Raw genomic sequence first — 12303 nt, forward strand, 5'->3', positions numbered from 1 at the left:
CTGAGGCAGAACACTGGAGGTGAGAACAGCAGCAGCACGAGCATCCTCATCTATCCACTGAGTGTACTCAGTCAGATCCAGCCGGTAAGTCGCAACAGCTGTAGAGTGGTCCTGGACCTTCCGGTCATAATCAGCCAGAGCAGTGTCATCAGCACTCTTGGCTGCATCCTTATCCGCCTGAGTAGCATCAGGGGCAAGGGCAACAGCGGGCGGTGCAACAGGCACCGTAGGAGCAACGGGGCGCGGCGGACAGGAGACCTCGCCAGAAAGCACACCCCAAAGACGAAGACCACGCATGTGGACGCGCATGAAGGCAGCGAAATCAGGGTAATTCGCGCCATCAAAGATCACCGGGCAGCGAGGGATCGCAACATAGCCCGAAGAAGACATAGCTTTTTTTTTTTGCTTTTTTTTTTTGCTTTTTTTTTTTGCTTTTTTTTTCAGATCGAAGTCACCCGATCGAACAGATCGAAGTCAACTGGAGGCGGCCGAGAGCTGAGCGGGCCGATCGGCAAGGGAGGAGAGCACGGGCGTTGAGCACGGGGACGTATCCTGGCGATCTCCGGCGGCCGGAGGACGTCAGACGGAGAGCAGCAGACGATTTCGGGAGCGACGGGGTCGGGCGAATCGGGAGCAGATCGACGGGGTCGGGCGGGCGTCGGGGCGAGGGGCGTCGGGGCGAGGGGCGAGGGGCGAGGGGCGTCGGGGAGTCGGGGAGGACGCGAGTCACCGAGACAAAGGGCCACGCGCGGGTGGGGCGCGCCGCGGGAGAGCGATCAAGAGCAGGCAGATCGCGGGCGAGCGATCGGGCGAGGCGCGGCGATCGAGAGAAATCGGGAGCGGGGGCAGGCGACGAGATCGTGAGCAGGCGACGGGAAAGAAGAAACAGCGGCCAGATCGGAACCGGCAACGGAGACCGGGGCGAGGTGGCGGCTGGGACGAGGAGAAAAGAGAGCTAAACCTTCAGCTTTGATACCATGATAGGAATAGACAGCTTGTATTACCAGGGAGCCAAAGGCCACAATATATAGTACATGTACAGGCGCAAATATGCAGGAAACCCCCTAACGTATGGGGAAACTACAATATACAAATATATACTCTAACACCCCTCACGTAGCCGCCTGCCCCAGGAGTTCCGCCGCAGGCTACAGCTCCTCCGGCCGCGGCCGGCTCCCGCTCCTCCGGCCGCCGCTGGATCCCGCTCCGCTCCACGGGCTCCCACAAAAAAATTATCACATATGGGCCAGTGAGATTTTTTTTTTGAAGTGTGTCCACCCACCAATTTTTTCCTGCGTCCGCCACTGCTTGGACTTACAAAAAACCTGTGAGTCGCTTGACTACACAGCCACTGTATATGATACAATTCTAACTAGCAGTGAACAACCAATTATATGATACAATTCTAACAGGGAGCATTTTCTAACTAGCAGTGAACAACCATCTATATGATACAATTCTAACAGAGAGCGTTTTCTAACAGCATGTACATGTGAAAAATTTACAGAGAGCAAAGTACATATTATAACAAGAAACACACTTTCTAACCTTCACAGGGACGTGCCGGAGGGAATTGGAGCTGCAGCCTGACGTGGTAGAGCGGAGCGAGTAGACGGCGGCCGGAGGTGCGGAGCGAGTAGACGGAGGCCGGAGGTGCGGACCGAGTCGACGGCGGCCGGAGGTGCGGATCGGACTCGACGACGGCCGGTGGAGCGAAGCGGGGCCCTTAGGTGACGGCCGGTGGAGCGGAGCGGAGACGTTACGTTAGGCGGCGGTAAACAGCCATGAAACAATTTTTTAAAGTGGGGACCATTTTTTAATGTAACTTTTTTAACAACATGAAAACAATTAATATCTGCAAACCATTTTTTGAACCGTAAACTGTTCTCTCAAGACTCCGTGGAAAAAGTTTAGAACTCTTTTCAAGACATTAACCTTTCTAATATCTGTGAAATATATTTTTCTTGGATCGTGAACAATTTTTCACAAGACATGAAGCTTTCGTTTTTTTTTTTTGAGAAACACAGTACAAACGCAGGCGCTCACATACACGCGCATACACTCACCCCTATGAACGCACACACGCACACCCTACCCCTATGAGCACCTCCAGAAGACTAAGTCGGCGGATTGGACAAGACATGAAGCTTTCGTTTTTGTACTATCTGAAACTTTTTTTTAGCATCAATGAACCGTATTTTAATAACTCTTGTTATTATGTGAAGGGTGAAAAAGAAATAGTTAAACAGGAAGAATGAATTGACCGGAGAAGAGCCATGAACGGCAGTCAAATATACTGATTCTGGAAGTAAGTAAAACTGATTTGAGGGGTTCGTATTGGCAGCTTTTGTTTACAATGTATTAACTCCTAACTGATCAGCCTGTTACCGAGAGCAACCGAAAAATATGGGCCGGGCAGGTACAGGTACCTCGGGCTCGGCTCCTCTACAGTTGAGTTGTCACAGCACATGTGCTGTAGCTATTAAAATCGGCCCTTCGTTCTAATCGTACGGGTATGGCTATCCGAAGCGTTTTCCTTAAAAAAATCGCTCGATGGCTCTCCCCTCTCTTTCCTCCCCTCAGACTGAGCTGGTAATTTGGAAACAAACTGCATATTAATTAATGCTCTCGTGGAGGGAAAATCTCCTAAGCCTAAAGAATTGGCGCCAAACAAGACGCACAGATCAGAGTTTTTAGAACGGCAAAGAGCGATCTGTTCGACCTCCATTGCTCCGCTGCTTGTCCCGCTCGTCCAAGGTATACGCCCATGATCTCCCTTTTGGACTCGATCTCCTAAGCATCCCCCTCTCATTCTTCTGCCGCTCATCCAAGGTGTATGCTGTTCTGCAAAAGATGCAAATGATCTCCTATTTAGACTCCTCCTAGCAACGAAAAAGACGATATCAATCTTAATGTAAGTGCCGTTTAAGTTCATTATTCACACAGATGCAATAGAATTCTTGTACTGAATTCTCTCTGTCACCAGTAACTGCGAAAGAAAGGAAAAAGTAGGTTCTAATGGCTACTGATACTAACGCCATGGAAAAGGATCAGAACAGGTGCAGTTAGTTTTGTTCATTTTTCAATCTCTATCATCCTTTTGCGTAGTGCAAGCAGACAAATAAATTATGTTAGATCTGTTTTTCACAGGACAAATAAGGTGCCTACTTGGATGCCTCAAATTGGCATGAAGTTTAATTCTACAATTGAGGCTTGGAACTTCTGGAACTTTTATGGAGGTCATATTGGATTTGATGTAAGGGTAAACTATGAAAACAAGAGCAAAATTGATGGAGTAGTCACTTCGGCGAGATACGTTTGTTCCAATGAGGGCTATCGTGCAAAAGACAAGAGAGACCATAATACAAGGCGTCCCCGTGCAGAAACAAGAACCGGCTGTAAAGTTCGGATGGGAATCACTATAGACCGAGAAGTAGGAAATTATGAAGTACATGAGCTGGATGTTGAACACAATCATGTCCTGCAGTTGCCCGAAACATGCCACTTGATGCCATCACAGCGGAAGATTTCAGCTTTGCAAGCTTTTGAGATTGAAACTGCGGATGATTCAGGAATTGAGCCAAAAAGAGCCCATGAGTTGGCAAGTCGGCAGGTTGGTGGGACAATAAACCTTGGATACATACGTCGTGATCACAAGAATTATTTGCGAACCAAGCGTCAAAGGGAGATGATGTATGGTGAAGCTGGAACCATGCTTAAGTACTTTAAGGATAAAAAGTCAGAGAACCCAGCATTTCAACATGATGAACAGCTAGACTGCGATGAAAAGATCACAAATATCTTCTGGGCTGATGCTAAGATGATCATTGACTATGCTCATTTCGGTGATGTTGTCACCTTCGATACTACATTTGGGACAAATAAAGAATACAGACCCTTTGGTGTATTTGTTGGCTTCAACCATTTTAGAGAAACAGTAATTTTTGGGGCTGCACTTCTATATGATGAAACATTCAATTCTTTTAAATGGTTATTCGACACATTCTTATCTGTGCATAACAAAAAGCAGCCTAGAACTATCTTTACTGATCAAGATATTGCAATGGGTAAGGCAATTCATGCGGTATTTACAGAAGCATGGCATGGATTATGCACTTTTCACATAATGCAAAATGCCGTTAAACACTTACCTCAAAAGAAAAAGGATGAGGACGGCCCAAATGTTCTTGCTGAATTCAGTGCTTGCATGTACAAGTATGAGGATGAGGAAGCCTTTGAAGAAGCTTTCACTGCCATAAGAAGCAAGGTGGATACACAAACTTGGTTGGACAGTATATATAAAGTAAAAGAGAAATGGGCAAGATGTTTCATGAGGAATGCTTACACTCTAGGGATGAGAAGCACACAATTAAGCGAGAGCTTGAATAGTGACTTGAAAAACCATCTGAAATCTGATCTTGACATTCTTCGTTTTTTCAAGCATCTAGAGAGGGTTGTGCAAGGAAAGCGAGACAATGAGTTAAATGAGGAATATGAGTCTAGAAAAAAATTACCTAGAGTTAGAATAAGGACTCCTGCAATAATACAGGCAAGCAAGGTATACACACCGTGCATATTTGAAGATTTTCAGAATGAATATGAAAGATCCATCTCAGCATATATCAAGCCATCCGAAGAACACAATGTATATAATATTGCCATTGCAAGTCTTGATCCAGAAAGCACATATGAAGAAGAGAGCAAAGTTATAGTTGATCATAAAGAGCAAAAAGTTCTCTGCAATTGTGGGCAATTTGAACGACTTGGTATATTGTGCAGTCATGCTTTGAAAGCTCTTGATGTCATGAATATTAAGTATCTTCCGAGCCACTATATTCTGAAGCGGTGGACTCGAGAAGCACGAAGCGGCACTATTCAGGACAGCTATGGAAATATTGTTTTGGAGGACCCAAGAATGGAAGATAGGTTGTGCTTGAAGTTTTTCATTCATAAGTTCCATGGCATAGCTTCCAAAGCACTCGTATCCGAAGAATGCAGGAAACTAGTAGATGATGCCTTGGAGAACCTTAGCAAGCAAGTTGAAGAAAAAGCTCCTACTAGTACATGCAGAAGTGAAGCTACATGTGAAGAACCAGATAGTAGTTTACAGAATGCGTGCCTAAAGAAAAAGGAAATAGAAAAGAAAAACTCAAGAAGAAATAAATCATGGATCGACAAGCAGCGCCCCAATAAAAAGAAAAAGAAGAAAGCTGAACTCGTACCCGAAAAACAATCTTGTTATGTAAATCTCTTACACCTATCTAAACACACTATATATATTTACAAATGACAATATAGACTAATATTTTTTCTGACTTGTCTGCTTAGAGAGGAGAGATGGACACGCCAGCAGCACAACACCAAGCAACTACAGAGCAACCGGCTGGAATAAATGAGAATGATTTGCAGGAGTATGGGTGGATGACTCGTTTGCTGATGGTATTCGACTTAACATGTTTAAAATTCACTGTTGAGAAATATATGAACATTGTTGTGTAATCAGTTCTATCTCTCTTAATATGCAGGGCCAAGTTGATGACAGTTTGGACTTGCAGAACTATATGAATTTTCCTAGCATATGACATAGGCGATAGATACTGAAATTAGTTCTCCAATTTTCCTAGCATAAAGATCTCATTTGCAACAAACTTTACACTTCAAATATATTCTTTTTGTTTTCGTGATACATACTGGAAACTAGTTCTCCCATTGGGTTTTTGACTTTCTCCTATGTAAAGATCTCATTTGCAGTACTAAACTATGTTCTTAATCTGAAGTTACAAATTCAGCTTACCCATCTATCCTATCTGCTTCAGTTTCTTGAGAGATGTATACCATCCAACGAGTAGTACATGAGAAGAGCATCTACCATCTAATTAGTCAACTGGAATAACCCAGACGATTGGGAGCATCTACCATCTAATTAGTCAACTGGAATAACAAAAAAGATTGGAAGCACTAACGTTTCTGAAACAGTATTGAGTTCAGAACGCAAATTGATTCATGGAGCTTGGGAGATGAAGGTTCGTGGGGCATTACCATCTGTGACGCGTCCTGAAGCTCCCGTTCGCCCTACAGCTCTCGCTCGTCGATGCTGCTGCTGATGGCGCGGTTGACGGCCCGGAACGCGTCCTGCACCTCCCGTTCGTCATGCCGCTCCCACTCGTCGATGCTGCCGATGCGGCCGCGGCCAATGGCCCCGAACACGCCCTGTACCTCCTGCTCGTCGATGCTGCCGCTGCGGTCGTGGTCGACGGCCTGAAACACGCGCCACACAGAAATTACCCGCGGCCCTGCAGCATCCGGGTCAGCCGCCTCCAGCTACGAGCCGCCGCCTGCGCCGCCGCCGGGATATGCCGGCCGAAGTACGCGTCTCCGGCCTGGGGCAGGGGGGTTGGGTGAGCGGCCGAAGGCATCGTAGCAATTTTATCCCCTTCGCCATTGCTGTAGCTAGCTGATGCTCTGAGTTCCGACAGTAGAAGAAGACACTAGACGGACTGGGCCTCTTCGCGTCGATTCTTTTCTTTTTTTCCTCCAGAAAATGCTACCGCTGAGTAATAAAATGGGGGACCGTTTGATTAAAATGAAGGGCAGATTTTGTTAGCTACAGCACGGCTGTAGAGGAGCTCAGCCCAGGTACCTCGCGTGGAAGACTAGATAGAAGCGAAAGTAGGGTCCCTGGGGCACTGCGTTTGTCCCCTGGCGTTTGCTCGCCTATGCGAGGAAGTGAGAAACCGAGAGAGATCCAAGCCATGTTTTTAGGGGAGCTCCTATTCATCGCTTTACGCGATGACTACGTTCGGGTCCGCACCGGGGATTGCTGGCAGGAAAAAGATGGGCTCGGCCCATTTAGCGTAGCAATCCTGTGAATGATTGGATCTCGTTCAACTGCTTCTTCACTCCTCAGTTTTTTCCAAAATCTGAACAAATTCAAAACGGAACAAATTCAAAATCGAACACAATTTAAAACCGAACGAATTTTATATCCAACAAATTCATATTTGAACAAATTTTAAATTTGAACGAATTTCAAAATTTGAACAAATTTTGAATTTGAACAAATTTAAAATTTGAACAAATTTTGAATTTGAACAAATTTATAACAAGAACATTTTTTAATTAGAACAAAAATCAAATCTGAACAAATTTCGAAATCAGTAAAACCACGTAGCAAAAACCAAAAAGAAACCATCTAAAACCGTAAAAATCTGAGAAACCCCAAAAAAACCGAAAAACAGCAGGTAAAACCGTACGTTCTAGGCGTTAATGGGCCGGCACACCCCATCCGTCGCTTGAGCGGGAGCGAATCGCTCCCGCAATAAGCGGCGAATAGGGATTGCCTGTTTTTAGTCAGTCAGAACAGTAGTAGGTAAAAGAAAGTTCTTAAAATATCTGAGTGGGCCACGGCCCCCTCGGCCCACCCGCTGGGTACGCCCATGAGTCCAAGACTTCAGCTATGCATACCCACTATTGAATGCTACAATCTCTAGAAAATGACCATGCAGTCCCACAAAATGAACAGAGGTGGCAGTAGTAACGTCCCCTGATTCCATGATGTGTATCGCTTAACAGCTACACTTCTTTCTCTTCCGTTTTAGCAGCTTCATGTAATCCCGTGTGGCATGTAAATTCCCAATCTGTTTGCTCCTAAATATCTATCCGCCCAATCTTAAATATATTACAATAGAGTATGATATTTTGTACGCTCTCTCTTATTTAGTTTGTGTATCGCTCCGTCACTGATCATATAGATGGTAGTATCATATAGATGGTTGTTCACTGCTACATGTACATGCTGTTAGAAAGTGCTCTCTGTTAGAATTTTTCACATATGAATAGTACTGCTATGTTGTTCACTTCTAGCTTATGTTTGTGTAAATTTAATTTAATCGTATATAGATGGCAAAAGAGAAAGCAATTTGGGATGCGGAAGGATATTTAAGGACACTTTGGTGAAGTATGCAGCTAAGTTTCCACACCCGCCGAAAGGTAACATTACAATTATTTCTTGGATTATTACATTACCATAATACAATACTACATCACATAACAATACACGTGTTTTTTTTTCAGGTAGGTACTATCTTGTTGATTCGGGTTATCCAAATTGTGAGGGGTATCTACCTCCATACAAGTCGACAAAATACCATGTGCCAGAATTTATCCATGGTGAGCCCCCCAATGGTAAAAAAGAAATCTTTAACCATGCCCATTCATCGCTACGCAATGTCATTGAGCGTGCATTTGGTGTGTTAAAGATGAAGTGGCGTTTTTATTACATATGCCATCTTACCCCTGTGACAAGCATGCTTTGATCATTGTTGCTTGTATGGCACTTCATAATTTTATCAGGGATAGCCACTTGAGAGATAAAGAGTTTGATAGATGTGACCGTGATGAGTACTACATGCCAGGGGATCTACTACCTCCACCTACTGGTCGGGTATCTAATACTCCCTCCGTTCCTTTCTATAATGCCTATTGTTTTTTAGCATTTGTTTCAGAATATAAGAGTAAAGCTATATTTTTTGTGCAAAGAACCCCTTCCACCGATCAGGTCAAGTCCAGAAAATCTGGAAACCGATCTGGTCATGTATTTCTGAGATCTGTTTTCAGTTTCCTATTTTGTCTGTGATATCGTTAGGGGGCTTTGTGTGAAAAAATGGCTCGCGCTAATTTCCGTGCCAAAAAACAATAGGCACTATAGAAAGGAACAGAGGGAGTATTGTGCATGGTGATGATGCTCTCATGAAAGTAACCAGGGAGAGAATAGCTGATGGATTATTGGCAGCTACAGATGAAGTTTAGTTTTACGCACTACTTTCGGGTTATGGTTGATGTACTTGTCATTTCGATGAAACCCCGACAGAAGCAATAACTAGAGCACGCACAAATGAAACCATAACATACATTTTATATTAATTTCGGTCCATAAAGCTGTCCAAACAGCAAAGTAAACAAACAGACAGATTCTGATTCTCAAATCCCACAGCAGGGTAAACAAACAGACTGCTTCTGATTCTCAGGAATCAAGAATCACAGCTGATTATCAGGAATCAGGATTGACAGTAGAATCTCAGAATCCAAAGCCCAAACAAAGGGGGCCTAAATATTGGCACATGTTCCCTTTTTTCTACTTATTCTAACTGACTTTCCTAAGTTTCATGCAACTTTTGGATATCTGCGAAATCAGTATCAGGAAAATGGAGTTCACGGCATGAGTTACTAACATAATAATTCTTTGATCTAATACTTTGCTTCCAACTAAACCATATTTTCTTATCATTTGTCCAGGATGAAATAATTATAACAGCTAATCTGGATGCAAGTTTGAACTTCTCATCCATGGATATTTTGATGGCACACAGCAAAACCTGGGGTTTGGGACCAATTCTGCTTACATTATTGATTGCACTGCCAAAATCGACTGGGCTTCAATCAAAGGTTTGCCATTGTTTTCATTATGGTTGTTCATTGTTCAGTCTATTTTATCACCAAGTGGTTTGTGGCTGTCAAAATCATAGTGGCAATTCAATCATCTTATAATACTATTACCAGTCAATACCTAAATTTAACACTTTAGTCTTTTATATAATCCTATATTCTATGGGCTTCAATCAAAGGTTTGGAATTGTGTTCAGTCTATGTTAACATGAATAGTTTTTCAGTGTTCAGAGTTCACACTGTTTTATCACCGAGTGATTTGTGGCTGTCAAAATCATAGAGGCAATTCAATCATCTTATAATACTATTACCAGTCCATATCTAAATTTAGTACTTTATTCTTTTCTATAATCTTCTATTCTATGGTAATTATGTTAAAAATCATGCGTTCTATTTTCAGGTACAAGTAGGCAAATAGTTCACATGTCCAAGGCAGGCAGGTTTATTGAAGAAAGATATGATTCACATCTATTAGCTCGGTGCTCCTCGTCCGTACTCAAAACTTTTCAGATGGTTACGATGCAAAATATACCCTCATGTCTTACCGATATCTTCCCAAATTATTTTGCACTACAAAGATTTTTATTCAACCGTGTGACACATTTGCTTGTGTTCAGTTTCCTTTTTTTCTCATTTCAAACCACACATGTTTGATCATCCTGGGTACATGTATGCACAATTTTTTATATTATGAATTTCAAATCATGGCATGTGTATTCAATACCATAGAACTTCGAAATATTGTTCATCTTTATCGTATGAGTTTACTCACTTTCATTGATATAAAATGCTGCAGCGATGCGCGGGGCATCATCTAGTTTATATTAAAGATGATGCCCTCGTATTTGTGAGGGCCACCGTGCTATTTTAGAGAATAGCGCTTTATCAAATGGAGTTGGGTGTAAGAGATTTCATGCCACTACTGAACATGCAATATTTTCGTGCTACTACTTCACATCAGATAACATGGGTAACAACAACCAAAATAAAAATGAGAAGAACTGATACGTCTCCGACGTATCGATAATTTCTTATGTTCCATGCCACATTATTGATGTTATCTACATGTTTTATGCACACACTTTATGTCATATTCGTGCATTTTCTGGAACTAACCTATTAACAAGATGCCGAAGTGGCAGTTCCTGTTTTCTGCTGTTTTTGGTTTCAGAAATCCTAGTAACGAAATATTCTCGGAATCGGACGAAATCAACGCCAAAGTTCCTATTTTCACCGGAAGCATCCAGAACACCCGGGAAGGACCAGAGGGGGGGGACTGGGCCCCCAGACCATAGGCCGGCGCGGCCCAGGCCCTGGCCGCGCCGCCCTATGGTGTCGTCACCCCTTCGACCCTCCTGCGCCACCTCTTCGCCTATATAAAGCCCCTGGATCGAAAACCCTGAGACGTTCGGCGAAAACCACAGAAACCTTCCAGAGCCGCCGCCATCGCGACGCCAAGATCTGGGGGACAGGAGTCTCTGTTCCGGCACGCTGCCGGAGCGGGGAAGTGCCCCCGGAAGGCTCCTCCATCGACACCGCTGCCATCTCCACCGCCATCTTCATCACCGTTGCTGCTCCCATGAGGAGGGAGTAGTTCTCCATCGAGGCTCGGGGCTGTACCGGTAGCTATGTGGTTAATCTCTCTCCTATGTACCTCAATACAATGATCTCATGAGCTACTTTACATGATTGAGATTCATATGAGTTTTGTATCACTACTATCTATGTGCTACTCTAGCAAAGTTATTAAAGTAGTTCTATTCCTCCTGCACGTGTGTAAAGGTGACAGTGTGTGCACCGTGTTAGTACTTGGTTTATACTATGATCATGATCTCTTGTAGATTGCGCAGTTAACTATTGCTATGATAATATTGATGTGATCTATTCCTCCTACATATGCATGAAGGTGACAGTGTGCATGCTATGCTAGTACTTGGTTTAGTCTTTTGATCTATCTTACACTAAAGGTTACTAAAATATGAGCATTATTGTGGAGCTTGTTAACTCCGGCATTGAGGGTTCGTGTAATCCTACGCAATGTGTTCATCATCCAACAAGAGTGTAGAGTATGCATTTATCTATTCTGTTATGTGATCAATGTTGAGAGTGTCCACTAGTGAAAGTGTAATCCCTAGGCCTTGTTCCTAAATACTGCTATCGCTGCTTGTTTACTGTTTTACTGCGTTACTACTGCTGCAATACTACCACCATCAACTACACGCCAGCAAGCTATTTTCTGGCACCGTTGCTACTGCTCATATATATTCATACCACCTGTATTTCACTATCTCTTCGCCGAACTAGTGCACCTATTTGGTGTGTTGGAGACACAAGAGACTTCTTGCTTTGTGGTTGCAGGGTTGCATGAGAGGGATATCTTTGACCTCTTCCTCCCTGAGTTCGATAAACCTTGGGTGATCCACTTAAGGGAAAACTTGCTGCTGTTCTACAAACCTCTGCTCTTGGAGGCCCAACACTGTCTACAGGAAAGGAGGGGGAACGTAGACATCAAGCACTTTTCTGGCGCCGTTGCCGGGGAGGAAAGGTAAAAGGTACTCACACTCCGGACCTCGGCTACCAAGCTATTTTCCGCTGTTGTAAGTACTCGAAGCTATTTCCTTTAGATCCTGCAATTGCAACTTTTTGTTTCTTGTTTACACTAGTTTGGCATAATGGACAACAATGAGCTTTTTACTCTATTTCCTGATTTAAGACATGGATGGTTTGATCCGAAAATTAAAAAACCCATGGAACATGTTAGTATGAACACTTTGAACACCATTGTTGATAATGATATAGAAAGTTCTAAGCTTGGGGAAGCTGGTTTTGATGAGCATGATCTTTTTAGTCCCGCAAGCA

General features: G+C 43.5%; 1 protein-coding gene and 1 long non-coding RNA gene across 3 annotated transcripts; one reads left to right on the forward strand and one right to left on the reverse strand.

Moving 5' to 3' along the window:
• Positions 1-2596: 2596 nt before the first annotated feature.
• Positions 2597-4443, reverse strand: LOC127307246 (uncharacterized). The gene is made up of 3 exons (XR_007855353.2): positions 4346-4443; positions 4152-4250; positions 2597-2844 (listed from the first exon to the last, which is right to left on the reverse strand). It is a non-coding gene; the product is annotated as an uncharacterized lncRNA (long non-coding RNA).
• On the forward strand, positions 2630-5795 carry LOC127307245 (protein FAR1-RELATED SEQUENCE 5). Of its 2 annotated transcripts, none has more exons than XM_071822745.1 (5): positions 2630-2757; positions 2833-3059; positions 3151-5242; positions 5329-5439; positions 5526-5795. In XM_071822745.1, the coding sequence occupies exons 2-5, from the start codon at positions 3019-3021 to the stop codon at positions 5580-5582; spliced, it is 2301 nt and encodes a 766-aa protein (XP_071678846.1). In that variant the 5' UTR covers positions 2630-2757; positions 2833-3018; the 3' UTR covers positions 5583-5795. The 2 variants fall into 2 exon arrangements, with proteins under 2 accessions (XP_071678846.1, XP_071678845.1); XM_071822744.1 differs by lacking the exon at positions 2630-2757 and having other exon boundaries at positions 2775-2914; positions 2987-3059.
• The last annotated feature ends 6508 nt before the right edge of the window (positions 5796-12303 follow it).

This window comes from Lolium perenne, chromosome 6, assembly GCF_019359855.2.
Source record: "Lolium perenne isolate Kyuss_39 chromosome 6, Kyuss_2.0, whole genome shotgun sequence".
NCBI lineage: Eukaryota > Viridiplantae > Streptophyta > Magnoliopsida > Poales > Poaceae > Lolium > Lolium perenne.

Coding starts and splice junctions, on each gene's coding strand:
- LOC127307245 (XM_071822745.1), top strand. CDS start 3,019: ATGGCTACTGATACTAACGCCATGGAAAAGGATCAGAACAG. Junction 3,060..3,150: donor ATGGAAAAGGATCAGAACAG/GTGCAGTTAGTT, acceptor TGTTTTTCACAG/GACAAATAAGGTGCCTACTT. Junction 5,440..5,525: donor GGATGACTCGTTTGCTGATG/GTATTCGACTTA, acceptor CTTAATATGCAG/GGCCAAGTTGATGACAGTTT.